The 20,030-nt window shown below is 45.1% G+C and overlaps 1 protein-coding gene across 1 annotated transcript in view; it reads left to right on the top strand.

Annotated features, from left to right (window-relative positions):
* LOC111971109 (alpha-1,6-mannosylglycoprotein 6-beta-N-acetylglucosaminyltransferase A) overlaps positions 1-20,030 on the top strand; it is a 129,902-nt gene that overhangs the window by 62,346 nt on the left and 47,526 nt on the right. The window contains exons 4-9 of the mRNA XM_070445979.1: positions 5,237-5,313; positions 9,061-9,150; positions 10,848-10,919; positions 12,436-12,597; positions 13,897-14,066; positions 14,834-14,968. Coding sequence (XP_070302080.1) covers positions 5,237-5,313; positions 9,061-9,150; positions 10,848-10,919; positions 12,436-12,597; positions 13,897-14,066; positions 14,834-14,968 — 706 coding nt within the window. The remainder of the gene's footprint in view (positions 1-5,236; positions 5,314-9,060; positions 9,151-10,847; positions 10,920-12,435; positions 12,598-13,896; positions 14,067-14,833; positions 14,969-20,030) is intronic.

Raw genomic sequence — 20,030 nt, forward strand, 5'->3', positions numbered from 1 at the left:
GTGTGTGTGTGTGTGTACTTGTTTTCCTACATTATCAGGACCCCAATGTCCTAACAATTCACCCGAATGTCCTGACAAGGTCGGAAAACAAGAACTTTTTTAAAAAGCCAGGACTTTTTTTGTTGTCGAAGTTGGTCAATGATATTTCAACTTAAGGTTAGGTTTTGGGTTACGTTTAGGGTTTTGAGGTAAGGGTGGGGGGGTATCTGGAATTCCACAAAAATAAAGCTGTGTGGACTAGAGGTTGACCGATTATTGGAGGACCAAAAAAAGCCGATACGATTAAGATCGGATGATTTTTATATATTTGTAATAATGACAATTACAACAATACTGAATGAAACTTATTTTAACTTAATAAATACATCAATAAAATCAATTTAGTCTCAAATAAATAATGAAACATGTTCAACTTGGTTTAAATAATGCAAAAACAAAGTGTTTGGAGAAGAAAGTAAAATGCAATATGTGTCATGTAAAAAAGCTAACGTTTAAGTTCCTTGCTCAGAACATGAGAACATATGAAAGCTGGTGGTTCCTTTTAACATGAGTCTTCAATATTCCCAGGTAAGAAGTTTTAGTTGTAGTTATTATAGGACCTATTTCTCTCTATACCATTTGTATTTCATATACCTTGGATGTTTCTAATAGGTAGCCACGCTGGCAGCTTCGCTCTATGTATGTCTGTGTGTATTTTTCCTCCCTGGAAAATCACCCCTGATTATGGTCATCATCCAGCTTCTCCGCTTCCACAACATCCCCTCAAAGTCCACACAGCCTTATTTTTGTGGAATTCCACTTTTTTTCCCCCTCCCCTCCTCACCCCTAAACCTAACTCTTACCTTAAACCCCCAAAACCCTAACCTTAACCCACACACACACACAGAGCCCCTCTCCTCCTGTCACCACACTGAGAGCCTACAGCTGTTCTGTGGCTGAGAGGGCACTCTCCATTAGCTGCCTCTTGCTTAATTGATGAGGTGTTCAAAGATGTCTTCGCTCGTCACTCGCAGGGAAAAGTACACCCAAAGTTGGCCGAAGCTGTGGTCTTGATGGAACAGAAGCGGTGAGAGAGATGCAAAGCGCGGAAAATATATTTTTTATATCTTGCCATTTATGGAGCTGGACCATGSTTGAGTCTGAAATTGCACCATATTTCCTATATAGTGCACTACTTTTGACCAGGGCCCTCAGGTCATAAGTAGAGCACGATATAGGGAATAGGGTGCCATTTTGGAGGCACCYCATGTATCTCTCCCACTCTGTAATGGTACCTTTCATTGTTGAGTGGATTCCACGATGCTTCTTCCTTACYTAACGTTTCCAGAAAGCTAAAATGTCAGAGGGTGGATGATGATGAGCGCAGGACTGTGAAGAGAGGAATGAGTTTGAAGGGGGGCTGAAGAAGAGGAGCGGGTGTAACTTAAGGCTGATGTATTTAGTCCAAAGTCCATTTTAAGTTAACCCATGCTAAACCTGGGTTTAGCTTAGTGATCAACTCAGAGAAGCAGAATGACAATGGAGAGAAAATGCTTCCTTCCTCTTCCYACCTTGGATATGCAGTACTACTACTGCTAGTAGCTGCTGCCTTTTCTGATTTAGGCTTGTAAAATTCCAGAATCTTATTTTGTGATTGTCTGGATCTTATATGATCTATTAACAGCTCCATCTGGATTTCGAGCAAGGATATAATGGAGTGAATTTTTGCAACTCTAGTCTGATCGGATGACATTTTGTAAACCATAGAACTCCTCCTCAAWGGTCTCCACTAGTACTGTGTCGTTGAGTAGCACCCTCATGTTTCCTGCATTCTGTGGAAGTGGTCTTACGCAATGCTGCTGATCGTGTCATCTTTCTACCATCATGGCCTTAGTTCTCTCTGTACCTGTCACGTAGAGGTGTGATTAGGCTCGCGGAGGGCTTATCGGGAACGCATTATCAGAAGATTGGCTTTGCTTGACGTCAGCCTTCATTTCCTCTTCGTGCMGGAGAGGGATTTGGCTCTATCTGCTATTTCGATAGACTATTCCTTTGCAGAGTTACGTTTCTAGCACAACGCTCCTGCTATGAGTCACGTGTATGTTGTGGTTGACCTCAAACTGGGGGTTTATACCAACCGACTAGGAGAATGGGTTCAAAGGACATTTCCTCACAGACTACCTACCCCCATGTGTCTTTGTCCATCTGTGTGCATGTGTGTGCGGGTGTGTGTGTTTTATTTACTCAGAGACGGGTAGCGCTGCTGGTACTTTCAGACACAGCCCCGTAATACCGTGTGCATGTTCCACAGAGTACTATTATGCAAGCGTTTCAGTTGCCGTGACCACATCGCAGCATGTCAATCTAAATCCTAAACATCATTGTGCGGGTTCATCAGACTAAAGATGCTCATCAGGCTTAAAGATGCTCTGTGAAGATGGCACAGGATGTGGAGAGATCTCTTGTTAGGTTTAAATACCACTTCTCTGACATTTGATTATAATGCGGCTATATTTAGCCTGCCACTTGGCGATAGGCAGCTCTTTCGGCTTGATTAAAGCAGCAGCGACTTAAGAAGCCATGTTTTGTGACTGACACACTGGCTGGTGAGATCTCAGCCAGTCTCGGCTCATATCAGCTGGTCTCGTCTTGTCAAGAGGAGGAGGGAGGGAGGGAGGGGATAGAAAATACTTTAATAATAATCTGTCTGCCTCCCCCTATTGTTCTCCTGCTCCTGTTTCCCCGGGAAACCGTGGCTAAACCATAGGCCTTTTGTCTCRGGCTAGCCGTCTCATGACCACATGACTGTTGTCCATTTCCGCATTTATTTCACCTTTGTTTTAACAGGGAGTCATATTGATACCKTGGTCTCTTTTCCAAATTAGCACGGCAGAATACAGAAATGCACACAATAAATAGAAACATGCAACAAMGCATAGCCTGCAGTGTCACACACACTGGCTCAGGGTGTTGCGTTGGGCATGTGTGATTCCATTGCAGTTGGACTGCCCAGAATCACTGCTAGGGGYTACTCATTATGTGATGATTGATTCTGCGCATCGCCTCGTTCAAACTGATCCCCTCAAACACGCTGATTGACTGTCTTCTCTCTCATCTCACTCAAAGGCTTCTTTTAGCAGATAATGGCTGAAACGGGAGAGAGCAGCTTCAAAGGCATCTTTAGGTGGTTTGRACCCACTGGAAGTTGGTGAATAGCAGCGAATGTCCCTCCTCTTATTTGGTTCTCATTGGTGTAGGTTGAAGTGTCCGCTAGATGCTGATCTCGAGTCAGTTTTGCGTTYACCTCACTATGGTTAATGTTAAGTTCGAGGGAGGGAAGCTCATTCTAGATCTGTACCTAGGTGGAACTTCACCCCGGAGCGTTCTCATTTGTCTTATCACCATCGTTTACTGTATCCAACACTATGCTGTCTATAATATAAGTGATGTATTGCATAGCCATTGCGAGTATGAAAACAACAAGGATATTAAAATAGACGAGAGGGCCGCGTTGAGGCATGAGCTCTTTACATCGAGGGTTATTAAGCCAAAGCGCTGTGTGCATTCAACGAATTTCAATCAGTGATTTTTCCTTGAGTAGAGACTACATATTATCAGAATGAGGTCCCCTCCCAGTAACTGACACACACACACACACACTCCTGACGTGATAGGATAGAATGGCTTTGTGTGCAGAGATCACATGACATTCTGTTCATTAGAATTCTGATACATTTTCTTCTCTCTCACTGAAATCTCTTTGTTTCTTAGTGAATGCTACTCGGTACAGAAGGAAGAATTCTCAGTGGTCTATGCACTGTAGAGTTTTAGTCTTATCTTTAGCCCAATCACGGTGGGTCTCGTCAGAACTCAGAGTTTGGGCTGAGCCGACCCTGAAGGGTTAATAATTCATCTAGGACTGATCAATCGCTAGAGAACAAAGTGATGCGTTGTCTAATATTTGGCTCTGTACAAGCCGCAGGACTTTTGGATGCAAGATTTGGTCACTCTGTCTGCCTCTTTGTTATTGGCAAGCTCCCAATGGGTTGCAAATGGTAAAAAGCCTGCCTCTTTTCTATCCATTTTGTGCAGATGCTTTGCTTTTTACTTCAGAACAAATGTTCACAGAACAGRKAGTGACTGTTAAGAGATTTTTAACAGGACAAAACACGCAGTCTGCAAAGGTTCCCTTATTGTTATCGAACTCGTTTAAAGGCCAGTGTTGATACCTGTAATTCACTCATGGCCAAGCCACAGGCCCAATGGCAATATCCTCTTGTCAGTCCAAACTAAGTTTCCCTCGGACTGTGAGAGAGTATCAGCCATGAAGTGATGACAGGGCAATCTTGACGATGGGCATGATGACAGCCTTTCAGACAGCCCCCTGAGAAATTACAGCCCTGACTGAGCCTCATCACCTCTGTCATGAACCAGCCATTTCTTAATGGGACACCTTCTCCCAACCCTGGTGTTTTCATCCTCACAGGAACACGAGTGCGCTAAGGTTTTGCACTATATAGGAAACAGAGGGGCATTTTGGGATGCACCCAATMWTTTWWTTTTWTTTTTACAAAARAKTATTGGAATGTGACTTTTCCCAGCAYCCCGTTCCATTAACGCCTTTTAGTACCGCCGACATATCTAAACTCCACCTATGTCTGTTGTCTCGGTGTGAGGCTGGCAGAGAGCGAGCTTATCTGAACCTGCGTCAGTCTGCTGCGTCCGGTATAGAAATCACCACTGTATGCCTGGCCAGGGGAGCAGCATAGCACAGCCTTACTGGCATCATGTATCTGTCGCGGATGGCTAGATGGATGGTACCATGTGGTCACACAAGTTACGCTACCTGTGCTCGTGCTATTGGGAGAGAGCACACATCACATGCATACATATGTTGTTTCAGTTCTGGGCCATGTTCAGTCTCTTCAAAATACCACCACCTCCMTGAGGGTACATGGAATTACAGACCCAGTGAAGTCGGTGGTTGTTCGGAGCTTTTCGATGTGTAAACCCAAAGAGTGTGTGTGAGTGTGTGTGTATTTTTGTTGTGTCATGCTCATACATGCCTGAGGCAGTGTGTATGTGCACAGGAGTGTGTTCATTCATGCGTGTGTATTGATCTCTCCGTGTCGTCTTTGTTTGTCAATTCCAGACCTGCACGGTTTGCTCCCAGCGCTGGTGCCTGACCTTATTGATCCCCTCCTCTCTTTTTCTCTCCTCTCTTTCTCTCTCCTATCTCTCTCCTCTCTTTCCTCAGATCTGCTGAACGGCGCTCAGGAGAAATGTGAGCTTCCCCCCATGGACGGCTTCCCTCACTGTGAGAGCAAAGTCAAGGTCAGCGACGCACACAGTCTCACACACACAGTCTCACACACACAGTCTCACACACACAGTCACACACACACAGTCACACACACACAGTAACCACCAGCAGCAGCAGTAATCACAGCCCTCCAGCCCCAGGCCAGAGTCTGCCCGGAGCAGATACCGTCATATCATAAAGGCCATCTGCTCTGTGCGCTGCTCCCAAGCCTCCACTGGCAACCAAGGAAAGGCAGCCATGGCTAGCCGATCACCATTTTTAAAAGAGACAAAACAGGGCTCAAACATGCTCCATAGCGGAAACAGAGGAGCTGTTTTGTCCTATTTAGCCTCCCTTTGTCTCTTTCTCTTTTTTTAATGGGATTATATCAAGCACATTTAAATCTCAAGTGTTTTATTGAGGTTAAATCATAATGCAGCTTTGCAGCTTTTCAATGTATTCTGTTTGCRCGTGGCCTAAATGTTTCTGCTGATAAAACTGTTGGCTAGTAAAATAACTTCAGAATAATCCCAGCTGTCACAGTGCTATATAATACTGTACATGGTACAAACTTCCTACTGGCATCCTTTTCCTTCCTGTTATTGTGCTCTGATGGATGGAATAATTATTATTAGAATAATCTTTCACAAGGTTTTTAGCAGGAACAAAAGACATATTGAAGACTTCTTGCTCCTTCCGATTACAATATACATTGGAATTCATAAACCCCTGTAGAATACCTTTTAAGTCAATTAGCTGCACGTGATGTTTTCATCTGCCTTGCGTGACTCATTCCAGGGGACTTACTTGGGTGGCTGTCAATCTCAGTGGAATTAGTTAGGGCAGTCTCATATAAACCTACACCGACTCTGCATAGCCTAGTCATTCAAAAACAATGGATGGAAATCGCATAGAAAAATCTGATGGAAATTGCAGTGATGGAAAGAGGTAGGCTACGTCCCAAATGGCAGCCTATTCCCTATGTAGTGCACTACTTTTGACAAGGGCCCATAATGAATAGGGTGTCATTTGAGACTMAGCCTTAATGTGTCAGTGTTGGAGTGGAACACCATTATTCCTAACCCAGACTGTAAGTGATTGCCATATTCCCCCGTAGCCTTGGCCAAGTCGTAGCCCCACTCTGCGCCTTCACTCTGCTCCTTCACTCTGCTCCTTCACTCTGCTCCTTCACTCTGGCTTGTTCACTCTCGCTCACTTCTGCGCTTCATCTGCTCTTCACTCTGTCCTTTTTTTAACTGTTCATCCCCCCGGCCCCTGGCGGCCCGCTGGGGCCCCCCCCTTTTTTTTGAGGCCCCCCCCCCCGCACTTCCCCCCTGTTTCTGCCCGTCATGCGGCCTTCATCTCTGCTCTTACTCTGCGCCTTCACTCTGCTCTTTCACTCTGCCCGTTCACTCTGCTCCTTCACTCTGCTCTTCATTCTTGTGCTTCCTTCTGCTCCTTCCCTCTGCGCCTTCACTCTGCTCCTTCACTCTGCTCCTTACTCTGCTCCTTCACTCTGCCCCTTCACTCTGCTCCTTCATCTGTTGCCTTCATTCTTCCTTACTCTGCTCCTTCACTCTGCGCCTTCACTCTGCTCTTTCACTCTGCTCCTTCACTCTGCTCTTCACTCTGCACGCTTCACTCTGCCCTTCACTCTGCTCCTTCACTCTGCGCCTTCATCTGCTCCTTCACTCTGCGCTTTCACTCTGCTCTTCACTCTGCTCCTTCACTCTGCCCGTCACTCTGCGCCTTCATCTTGCTCTTCACTCTGCTCCTTCACTCTGCTCCTTCACTCTGCTCTTCACTCTGCTCTGTTCACTCTGCGCTTTCACTCTGCTACTTCCTTGCTCCTTCACTCTGCTCCTTCACTCTGCTCTTCACTCTGCGCTTTCATTTGCTCTTTCACTCTGCTCTTACTCTGCCCGTTACTCTGCTCCTTCACTCTGCTCTTCATCTGCGCCTTCACTCTGCTCTTTCACTCTGCCCGTTCACTCTGCTCCTTCACTCTGCTCCTTCACTCTGCGCCTTCACTCTGCCCGTTCACTCTGCCCGTTCCTCTGCTCTTCACTCTGCCCGTTCACTCTGCTCCTTTCACTCTGCTCGCTTCACTCTGCGCTTCACTCTGCGTTCACTCTGCTCCTTCACTCTGCTCTTCACTCTGCTCTTCACTCTGCTCCTTCACTCTGCTCCTTCACTCTGCGTTCACCTCTGCTCCTTCACTCTGCTCCTTCACTCTGCTCCTTCACTCTGCTCCTTCATCTGCCTGTTCACTCTGCGCCTTCACTCTGCTCCTTCACTCTGCCCGTTCACTCTGCGCCTTCACTCTGCTCTTCACTCTGCTCCTTCACTCTGCTCCTTCACTCTGCTCCTTCACTCTGCTTCTCCTTACTCTGCTTCATTATGCTCCTTCACTCTGCCTTCACTCTGCTCCTTCTCTGTGTTCATTATGCTCTCATCTGCGCTTCACTCTGCTCTTCACTCTGCTCTTCACTCTGCCCGTTCACTCTGCTGCCTTACATCTGCTCCTTCACTCTGCTCCTTCACTCTGCTCCTTCCATCTGCTCCTTCATCTGCTCTTCACTCTGCTCCTTCACTCTGCCCGTTCACTCTGCCCTTCACTCTGCCTCTATGCTCTTCATCTGCGCCTTCACTCTGCTCCTTCACTCTGCTCCTTCACTCTGCCCGTTCACTCTGCGCCTTCACTCTGCCTTCCCTCTGCGCTTCATCTGCCTTCACTCTGCTCCTTCCATCTCCCCTTCACTCTGCTCCTTCACTTCCCTCCTTCATCTGCTCTTCACTTGTCCTTCACTCTGCTCCTTCACTCTGCTCCTTCACTCTGCTCTGTTCACTCTGCGCCTTCACTCTGCTCCTTCACTCTGCTCCTTCACTCTGCGCTTCATCTGCTCCTTCACTCTGCTCCTTCACTCTGCTCCTTTCACTCTGCTCCTTCACTCTGCTCCTTCACTCTGCTCCTTCACTCTGCGCCTTCACTCTGCTCTTCACTCTGCTTTTCTCTGCTCTTCACTCTGCCCTTCACTCTGCTCCTTCACTCTGCCCGTTCACTCTGCGCCTCACTCTGCCCTTCCTCTGCTCCTTCACTCTGCTCCTTCACTCTGCCTTCACTCTGCTCCTTCACCTCTGCGCCTTCACTCTGCTCCTTCACTCTGCTCTTCAATCTGCTTCCTTCACTCTGCTCCTTACACTCTGCTCCTGCGCTTCTGCGCTTCAGCTCTGCGCTTCATGGGCTTCAGCAGATTTTTTCTTTTCTTCTTTTTTATTTAACCTTTATTTAACTAGGCAAGTCAGTTAAGAACAAATTCTTATTTACAATGACGGTCTAGGAACAGTGGGTTAACTKCCTTGTTCAGGGGCAGTTGTTCAGGGGCGATCCAGCAACCTTTCGGTTACTAGTCCAACACTAACCACGAGGCTACCTGCCGTTTTGCACATCTCCATCTGTGAACATCTGAAAACAATGTATTTTTGCGGTTAAATCTCGGAAACGTCAGCCCGTTGAACAAAAACACTTTTTCACTTTCAGTGCCATTGACACTTTGCCCAGAGACACTTTTTTTTGTCCCTGTTTCTTTGCTTATATTGCCTGGTTCTTTTTCTTGGATTGAGTCCACACACACACACACACAGACAGACTTGGGTCTGGTCAAATAGCTCAGAGCTCCTACACATGGGATGGGAGGACTGGCCAAGGCATGTGGATTGATACGCTATACTGGTACCTATTGTGTTCAGTCCTGATCAAGTCTCCTCCTCTTCCTCAGTGGATGAAGGACATGTGGCGGTCAGACTCATGCTACACTAACTATGGCGTGGACGGCTCCACCTGCTCCTTCTTCATATATCTCAGCGAGGTGAGTGGTGTCTGTGTCTGTATGTGCCCGTGTGTCTGTGCCCGTGTGTCTGTGCCCGTGTGTCTGTGCCCGTGTGTCTGTGCCCGGGTGCACAGTGGCTACAGTGTGGTTTGATCTACTCATTGACATTCAGTGTTAACAGCCTGGGGGACGTGGAACGCCCCAGCTCTTTACGTATTCATCCACTGCAACTCCACGCGCCCTTGACGACTGAACTATTTATCCTACAGCGCAGATTTTCTTTCTAGGAGTTAATATGGAAACATGTACTGTAGCATTCTGATGACCCTAGCGAGTACGGTACGCACATGCAAACACAACACTCGAGATGTAAAGCCCATTTATACCGTAGCATTCACAAATAAGGTTTGTCCTCTGGTGGTCAATGAGAAGCTCATTGCTAAGTAGCAATGACTGAACTGAAGTTTGTTTTAATCAAACTCAAGTCCCTGACTCTTTATGTTGATTATTCTCGGTCAGATATGGGAGCTGGTCAGATATGGGAGCTGGTCAGATATGGGAGCTGGTCAGATATGGGAGCTTATAAATGTTGTATCAGTTGAGATCAGTGCTTGGGGGAAGTGTCATTTTACTCTASTGAAAAAACCTGTTGGGAGAGACATGTACCATATCCATTAAAGGAAAACTCCACCCCAAAACTATATTCTAGTATTTGTTTCATCAGTCCATTGTTGAGTATAGTCCCAAAATGTTTTGCTTGGCAGCAATCAAGATATTTCACTTTCAAAATAAAGCCAGTATGATGCATTTTGCGTCATATTATGCAACACTCAGCATCATATGATGCAAAATGCATAACACCGGCTGCATTTCTGTATTTTGAACGTTTATATAGCATGAGAACTTGATTGCTGACATGTAAAGCATTTTGGGACTGTGTGTGTGGGTGGAATTTTCCTTTAAGGGAGAGAGGGTGGCTGCGTACCAAATGCCATCCTATTCCCTATTTAGTACAGTAACTCTTGACTAGGGCCAATAGGGAACTTTTAGGTGTGCAGCCAGTGAGAGGTCTATGCAGCGAGACAGCTCTCTATCTCTCTAAGTCACACTTGCTTTCACAATGGCGATATGCATGTATTTCCATGTAGTATCAGCCTTGTTCTTTCTCTCTCTGCCTCTCTACTTTTGGCCAGAGCCCTACACCCTATCAGCCAGAAACCCCAAAAGTAGTGCACTATATAGGGAATAGGATGTCATTACAGTAGGCTGGGGCCAAATTGCTTCTCTGTCTATCTCTGTATCTGCACTCGACGGTGAGGCTGGGCCCACCATTGCTAGTCGATGCATCAAACACCCACCGCCTCCCCCCCAGAACCTCTGAAGTGAGAACAAAGTGAGCCAGGCCTCTGTCGGCATGACATCTGCTTTCACTGAAACAATTACCTGCCTAATGATTGCCTGATTTGCTTCCTAGGCTTGCATCCCAAATGTTACCCTATTTCCTATATAGTGAATTGCTTTTGACCAGGGCCTATATGGCTCTTATCTAACGTAGGGCACCATATAGGGAAGAGGGTGCCATTTTGGGACACAACCCTAGTGTCCCTTCCTCCCTCCCTCGCCCATGCGTCCTCCTCTCTCTCCTCTCCGTTGGCAGAGTTTACAGGCCCATACTCTGTCACATTTTCCATCTCAGTTCCTTCTGATGTTATGTTCTGATGTTAATGTCATTTTAGGTGGAGAACTGGTGCCCGCGCCTGCTGTGGAGGACCAAGACATTGGACGAGGAGGCCGACCGGAGGGGCCAGGTGAGTGTCTGAACTGAAGSGCTTTCCACACTGCCAAGCCGAGACAAACTGAGTATAGTTGCTTGAACCACGCTGGAAAGGACAACGGGAAAATAAGATATTAGAGCCAACAYAGTTCGGTTCGGGTCGGCACGATGTGAAAATGACAACGTGATAAGAAAATATCATAAAACACAATAGTGAAAAGGGCGTAAGTGCCAGTCTCTGCACCCTGCTGAAAAACCAACAGCCTGGCCAGTCCTTTTCACTCTCACCCCTCTGGGGGACTGGCCAGACAGAATACCCAGCCTGAAGACAAATGCCAAGTCACGAGGGCATTGAATAGCTTTTATAATGTTAGAACATGTGCTCTTTAGAAATGACCTCTTCCACTTGTCTTTTAGCTCAAATGGTATCGGCTAATGCATAAGCAATGTTAGATGCTGCACATAGGCTAACACACACACCGTCTGAAGAGTAGAGTCACTCCAGTGATTCCGTTAGTAACTGACTATAGAGCAGGAGTGGATTTATACCATGACGCCTGTCGCCATGCCAATGGGCACTCGCTCAAATCTCCTTACAGGGCTGTCTGAGGTCAGAACTCCGGGCGTGGCTCGCCGTTACTGGCTTTAAATATACTCCTGGATATGGATAATGCGATAAGTCCAAATGTAATACTCTTTTCCCCCCTTCGAATGTCCTTTTGTCTTTGAGATCACCATTGATGGTGGCTGTGATTTTGTTGTTGTTGTTGTTGTTGTTGACCTGGGCCCATAACGCTATGGTTTAAAGTAGTGCACTATATAGGGAATAGGTTGCCATTTTGGACACGACCCCCCCAGACTCTTCTCTCCCAGTGATTTCCTGTCCTGATGAGGGATGGTAATACACTGCCAGAGCTTTGTTAGTGCGTTGTTGCCCCAGCTTTAGCAGCTGTTAATGGCAGGCAGGACTACATCTCAACCAAGCCGCCTGTGGGAAGGCTTTCTTAAATATTGACCCGAGAGAAGCGGAGAAATGTGTAGATTGGTATCATTGCATTCCTGCATTCAATGAGGAGCCATATGTCTTTGTAATGCAAAGAGAGCCTGGCACTTTGTAGCTTAAGTKTTTAAGTTGATGAGAATCCTCTCTATATCCTGTATATCCAATGTGCGTGTTGGAGATTGACAGCGTTACAGAWTCACTGATCTACAAATGACCTCAAATCCTACGTAACTACTCATTATGTAATGAAGATCAGCGATTCTCTGCCTCCTTGCTCAAACTGATCACGACAAACACAATTGGGCGTGCTCGTTTGTCATCGTCCTGTGCCCCAGGTGGGTGGAGATTTCACTTYAGTCTAAAATGTGCACACTCCGCCCACCTGGGGCTTCTGCCGATCCAAAACAAATGTGCCTACTGACTGTCTACCTACCCCCTTTCAGAGGCTAACGCTCTCCTTCTATAGGGTAAACCTTGTAAGAGGTTAATGGGTTAAACTATAACGCCTAAAGAGTAGGGGTGTCTAAATTGTGTCGTGTCTTCCTAGACGGAGATCCGGACGAGCTTCGAGGAGCTATACCGGGTCATGTCTCGGCGAGAGGAGTTCCGCTGGATGATGCTCCGGATCAAGCGCATGGAAGACCCCTGGATCAACGCCATCCACGCCCTGGCTGCCAAGCAGAACCTGGCCAAGCGCAAGAGGAAGAAGGTAGGACACGGACACACTCTCAAAAAACGTACTCATGTGCACGCACACACATACTCATGCAAGCCTGCACTTAAACACTTGCACGCACGTACTCACACACACAAACACACCGCCGAAAATATATTAGCTACTTGGACAAGAGAATAGAATCAGCCCATGCCTTTCTGAACTGAGAATATTGAAACAAGGAAAGTCCATTGTGTTCTGGGTAGCTACCTGGCCCCAACGATTAATAATGGATGTTTCAGTTCCCTAGTGATCTTCAGGACTTCCTCTTTCTGACTTTACGGCTTTTAACAGTGTGGATATGACATATGGTGAGATCCCTACTTCCTCTAGTTAGAGTGGAACAAAGTCTCTTGCCAACTTGGCAAGACCGCACAAACAGATCTGGGATCAGGCTAGGAACAAGGCGCCTGCCCCATTTCCATGACCCTAAAGAGTCAAGATAGGCTTGGTCCCAAATTGCACCCTATTCCCTGTAAATTGCAATACTTTTCACCATAGCCTTATATTCCCTGGCCGACAGTAGTGCACTATATAGGGAATAGGGTGCCATTTGAAACACAGTCATAGTGTGCTGAAGGTTGATTTTTATATTATTACAGTCATAATCCTCTCTATACCCATTAATCCCTGAACAATGCACCTTGGTGATTGTGTCTCCATCCCAAATTGCACCCTATCCCCTACATAGTGTACTACTATGGGACCTATATAGGGAATAGGGTGCTGTTTGAGACGCTGGCTAACACAGCAGCTGAAAGTGTGTTGAGACGTCCATGAAAGCACAGAACATTGTAATGTTGGATTCTCTCCTGTGGCTCAGTGTGTTCCCTGGTGAATAGAAGGAGACGTGTGCGCTCTGATGTTAATAATGATACGTCTTCTGTGGAGTGCATCTTACATTGTGCCATGTTGTACTCAGGGACTTGAAACGAGCCTGCCATTTGAATAGGGAAAATGCCTTATTACATTTTTCCAACCCATTGAATTGCGTTTGGATTACTTCAAGAACTAAAGACGCACAACCAGATGGTTGGCGATGTGCCCGAACATACTTGAATAAAGAAAGTTGCACACTATATTACACCATGATTTATTGGGTTCCAGTAATACTGTACGAATTTCTTAAATGTTGATGATATAACCCATTTCCATACTYTTCTGTATTGATAGCACCATTGGGAATCAAACTCGCAACCCTGGCATTGCTAGCGCCATGCTTTAACCAACTGAGCCACAATGAGAAACAATAGATTTAAACTGACACTATCTATGCCCCTCTCTCTTCGTCAGATCCTGGTGCACCTGGGCCTGTTGACCAAGGAGTCGGGCTTCAAGATTGCAGAGAACGCCTTCAGTGGGGGCCCCCTGGGGGAGCTGTTGCAATGGAGTGACCTCATCACCACCCTCTACCTGCTGGGCCACGACGTACGCATCTCCGCCTCACTGGCCGAGCTCAAAGAGTGAGTCCGTAGTGTGTGTGTGTGTGTGTGYGCACCCCTCAGACATATCTGGGTGGTGTTCAGTGCGGAGTACCGTASCGAARCGGTTAAAACGTTTTCCAACGTAGAATTATGAAGAGCGTTTCTTATTGAACAGTTCTAGGATCATAATGAATAAGGTTATATGGACAGGTTGGGACTTGATCCTAGATCATCAGCACTCCTACTCTGAGACACTTTATGGATACAGGCCCAGGTCTCCCCTGTCCATGTAGTCTTATTCATTGTGCTCTAAAAGGCTAAACTGATCCTAAATCAGCAGCACTCCTACTCTGAKATGCTTGATACATACAGCCCCAGGTATTACCTCCCCAAGGTCACCTATGGAATGAGCAGCAGAAGCACAATACAGCTAAAGCTAGTGTAATGTGAGGTGGTTGCAACCCACCTGCTTCTGAAAAACACCCACATGTTCTTTGTGTGCTCTAGTCCCGCCTCGTTAGGTCAAACCTGTCTCATATTACTTCCTATTTGCATAAGAGGGGTTTACTGTGTGTAAACAATCCATAGCTTTCTTCTCTTTGTTTGCTGTGTGTTTACATCATGTTGTCGTTGCTCTCTTTTTTTATATAATACAATACCACGTTATTGTCCATGTTACAGTGAATTTAAAACTGTTCTCAACCGCAGAGCCCTGGTCAAAAGTARTGAACTATATAGGGGAATATGGTGCCATTTCAGATACACCCTGTGTGTCCTAACTAAGCCCACTCCCTCTCCTCGTGCAGGATCATGAGGAGAGTGATGGGGAACAAGTCCAGCTGCCCCACCCAGGGGGACAAGGTGGTGGAGCTCATCTACATTGACATTGTGGGCCTGACCCAGTTCAAGAAGACACTGGGGCCCTCCTGGGTCCACTACCAGTAAGTACTCCATATCTTGAAGTCTGTCTGTCTGTCTGATAGTATTTATACACATCCACGTCATCCATAAGTTATGGGCTGGGATGTGTGATGTATTTTTATTTATTTTTATTTAACCTTTATTTAACTAGGCAAGTCAGTTAAGAACACATTTTTATTTACAATGACTGCCTACCCCGGCCAAACCCTAACCTGGATGATGCTGRGCCAATTGTGCGCAGCCCTATGTCCCAATCCTGCATCCTCAATCACGGCCGGTTGTGATACAGCCGGGAATCAAACCAGGGTCTGTAGTGATGCCTCTAGCACTGAGATGCAGTGCCTTAGACCGCTGCGCCACTCGGGAGTGTGTGTGATGTTGTTCATTTAGTTAGATGGAGAGCACGAGAGAGGTTACTTACACATCTCCTTCCTAGAAGAACACCTATYGACTAACACAACTCATCTCGCATACACATGGTTCTGAAATATATCTGACTCGTCATACAATGTCTTAGTTAAAATATGAGCATCCTAGTTTTTCATCCAATGAGTTTCCTGGTATCCTCGTTTACGTCTGTGTCAGGGGGGAAATTTGATTTGATTTGATGAGATCTCTTTGGAATCCGCAGCCTCCTTGCTGCTCTGACTAATTGGGAAGTGGTAACAGTGTCAGGCTCTCTGTCTGTGTCCCTTTGAGTCTCCCGAGGCTGTATCCCTCCCTGTAGGATGCCAAGCATTGCTGGGGCACGATGTCAGAGTGTTCGCCCACCGCTCATTTACTGATTGGAGCGAAGCGGAGAGAGGTTGGCGGGATGAAAAGAGGCCTATTTCCTGCAGCTCATTTGATACCTGGTGGGGTAGCTATTCAGGAGACAAAGATCCAGGCACAGAGGAGGTACCAGATGTGATTTACACACTCATTAGCATCTGAATGAGTAGGCTGAGACCAAGGCCCAGGCTGGATTTATATTTTAGTTATTTAGCAGATGCTCTTATCCAGAGCAACTTACAGTAGTGAGTGCATACATTTTCATACTTTTTTCTCGTACTGGTCCCCCGTGGGAATCGGACCCACAACCCTGGCATTGCAAGCGCCATGCTCTACCAATTGAGTCACCCGGATCAGATTCGGGGGCCATGCAGACCAGACCGAGCTGGGCCTGCCCCTCCTGCCTATTTTATTCAAGCTAACAAAAGTCTTCAGGTCTCATGCAAGGTTACTCATCAAACAAGCTCACTATCATGTGAACCAGCTCTGTTACAGTTATCAAACTGTTCTTTCACTGGGCTAAAATTGCATTATGTCTGAGCACARTCGTTTGATGTTCCAATGTTGGTAGGCCGTTTCCATGGGAACATCGGGTCAAGGTCTTAACTCTTAGTGGAGCAGTGGTCATGTTTGTGTCTGTTAATGTGTCTGTTTTCTGCCCACTCTCTATTGTGCGCGTGCGTGCATTGTCCGCTCCACTGATAGGACTGTCTGAACCGTCGCCTTACTCTTTGCCACTGATCTGAACAATGTTTCAATTACCACCTTTGTCTCCAGTCTACAACAATCTCATTTGAAAGACTATTTCACCTGCATCTCTCTCTCTCTCTCTCTCTCTCTCTCTCTCTCTCTCTCTCTCTCTCTCTCATAATCTCCTAAGAATGTTGTACTGTGTCTGACAATAGACAAGTGTCTCAAAAAGACGAGATTTGCATGCTGTGGCTTTAGTCCCACTGGTCTTAAGTGGGACTAATTGTTCCTCTGATGTATCCCATCGGTGTGGTTGGAGGTTGTTACGAGAACTGCCTTGTGAGAACAAGAAGTCAGGTTCGCTAATAGCCCCAAGGTTTCCTTTCTCGTGTCAACACTTCTTGTTTGTTTCGGGTTTGCATTCTGTTTCATCTTGCTCTGAGGAAATTGACTGGGATGCATCCCAAACGGGTCCCTATTCCCTAATAATATGCAATTGTTTTGACCAAGGCCCCTGGTCAAAAGTAGTGCGCTATTTAGGGAATAGGGAGCCGTTTGGGACACAGGCTCAACCTTTTTACAGACGGTGTGGTCGTAATGCAGGTTCCAGCAGGCACTTTCATGAGTGTATTGATTAATTCCTCATTATACATATTGGTGAAGACATTTACATTTGGCCACTTGATTCAGTGTGGATATTGTGATGTGCACTTCCAGGAAGGTTATAAGATGCCACTGTTTTACTGTAACTTCAGGCAAAACTTCTGTTGAATGTGCATTTTGGATTTTTAAGCTGACGAATCACGTCATGGAACAGTTTGGTCTCATAGTTATCTAATCCTGTCTTGTTTACGTTCTTACATATGTCCTCTCCTTCCTTCTCCTTGTCTATCCAGATCTCTCCCTCTCTACTTAAAGCGATGCTCCAGAACCTTTGTATCATTTCAGCCAGTAGTTTTGAAAATGGTGCTCACGAGCCAAAACGGGTCCCTGTTTTTTTTGTGTACTACGTCATAATTTTTTTGTGTACTACGTCATCCAATTGTGATTCATTACGTATAATATGTTATTTTTTGCAATTCCTATAATATGTTACATCCAATTTGTACAATATGTTACAAATTTGTCGTGCTTAAGATCCTGGACTGCATCTTTAAGTGTCTTTCATTTTCCAGCCTCTCCAGAACAGCTTCTAATATAGAACAATTCTACATTAATGTGAATGCCACCATGATTACGGATCGTCCTGAATAATGATTAGTGAGAAAGTTAGACGCACAAATATCATACCCCCAAGACATGCTAACCATTACAATAACAGGGGAGGTTAGTATTTTATATCATACCCCCAAGACATGCTAACCCTCACCATTACAATAACAGGGGAGGATAGTATTTTATATCATACCCCCAAGACATGCTAACCCTCACCATTACAATAACAGGGGAGGATAGTATTTTATATCATACCCCCGCTTGGGGGTATGATATAAAATACTATCCTCCCTGTTATTGTAATGGTGAGGTGTTAGCATGTCTTGGGGGTATGAATAAAATACTATCTCCCTGTTATTGAATGGTGAGAGGTTAGCATGTCTTGGGGGTATGATTATAAAATACTATCCTCCCCTGTTATTGTAATGGTGAGAGGTTAGCATGTCTTGGGGGTATGATATAAATACTATCCTCCCTGTTATTGTAATGGTGAGAGGTTGCATGTCTTGGGGGTATGATATAAAATACTAACCTCCCCGTTATTGTAATGGTGAGAGGTTAGCATGGTTGGGGGTATGATATAAAATACTATCCTCCTCTGTTATTGTAATGGTGAGAGGTTAGCATGTCTTGGGGGTATGATATAAAATACTAACCTCCCCTGTTATTGTAATGGTGAGAGGTTAGCATGCTTGGGGGTATGATTAAAATACTATACCTCCTCTGTTATTGTAATGGTGAGAGGTTAGCATGTCTTGGGGGTATGATATAAAATACTATCCTCCTGTATTGTAATGGTGAGAGGTTAGCATGTCTTGGGGTATGATATAAAATACTATCTCCTGTTATTGTAATGGTGAGAGGTTAGCATGTTCTTGGGGGTATGATATAAAATACTATCCTCCTCTGTTATTGTAATGGTGAGAGGTTAGCATGTTTGGGGGTATGATATAAAATACTATCCTCCTCTGTTATTGTAATGGTGAGAGGTTAGCATGTCTTGGGGTATGATATAAAATACTATCCTCCCTGTTATTGTAATGGTGAGAGTGTTAGCATGTCTTGGGGTATGATATAAAATACTATCCTCCTCTGTTATTGTAATGGTGAGAGGTTAGCATGTCTTGGGGGTATGATATAAAATACTATCCTCCCTGTTATTGTAATGGTGAGAGGTTAGCAGTGCTGTGGTAGATATAAAAACTAACTACTCTGTTATTGTAATGGTGAGAGGTAGCATGTTTGGTGGTATGATATAAATCAACCTCCTCTGTTATTGTAATGGTGAGAGGTTTAGCATGTCTTGGGGGTAATGATATAAAACTATCCTCCCCTGTTATTGTAATGGTGAGAGGTTAGCATGTCTTGGGGTATGATATAAAATACTAACCTACCTGTTATTGTAATGGTGAGAGGTTAGCATGTCTTGGGGTATGATATAAAACTAATTCTCCTCTGTTATTGTAATGGTGAGAGGTTAGCATGTCTTGGGGTATGATATAAAATACTATCCTCCCCTGTTATTGTAATGGTGAGAGGTTAGCATGTCTTGGGGTATGAATATAAAATACTAACCTCCCTGTTATTGTAATGGTGAGAGGTTAGCATGTCTTGGGGGTATGATATAAAATACTATCCTCCCCTGTTATTGTAATGGTGAGAGGTTAGCATGTCTTGGGGTATGATATAAATCACTAACTCCCCTGTTATTGTAATGGTGAGAGTTTAGCATGTCTTGGGGTAGATATAAAATACATCCTCCTCTGTTATTGTAATGGTGAGAGGTTAGCATGTCTTGGGGGTATGATATAAATACTATCCTCCCTGTTATTGTAATGGTGAGGGTTAGCATGTCTTGGGGGTATGATATAAAATACTAACCCCTCCTGTTATTGTAATGGTGAGAGGTTAGCATGTCTGGGGTATTATATAAAGGCTAACTCCCTGTTATTGTAATGGTGAGAGGTTGCATGTCTTGGGGGTATGATATAAAATACTATCCTCCCCTGTTATTGTAATGGTGAGAGAGTTAGCATGTCTTGGGGGTATGATATAAATGCTATCCCCCCTGTTATTGTAATGGTGAGAGGTTAGCATGTCTTGGGGTATGATATAAAATTCTATCTCCCTCTTTATTGTAATGGTGAGAGGTTGCATGTCTTGGGGGTATGATATAAAATTAACCTCCTTTTTGTAATGGGAGAGTTGCATGTCTTGGAGGTATGATATAAAATACTATCTCTCCTGTCATTGAATAGGTGAAGGATAGATGTCTTGGGGTAGATATAAAAACTATCCTCCTCTGTTATTGTAATGGTGAGGTTAGCATGTCTTGGGGATATGAATAAAATACTATCCTCTCCTTCATGTAATGGTGGAAGGATAGCATGTCTTGGGGGTATGATA

Source organism: Salvelinus sp. IW2-2015, linkage group LG12 (genome assembly GCF_002910315.2).
Source record: "Salvelinus sp. IW2-2015 linkage group LG12, ASM291031v2, whole genome shotgun sequence".
Classification (NCBI taxonomy): Eukaryota; Metazoa; Chordata; class Actinopteri; order Salmoniformes; family Salmonidae; genus Salvelinus; species Salvelinus sp. IW2-2015.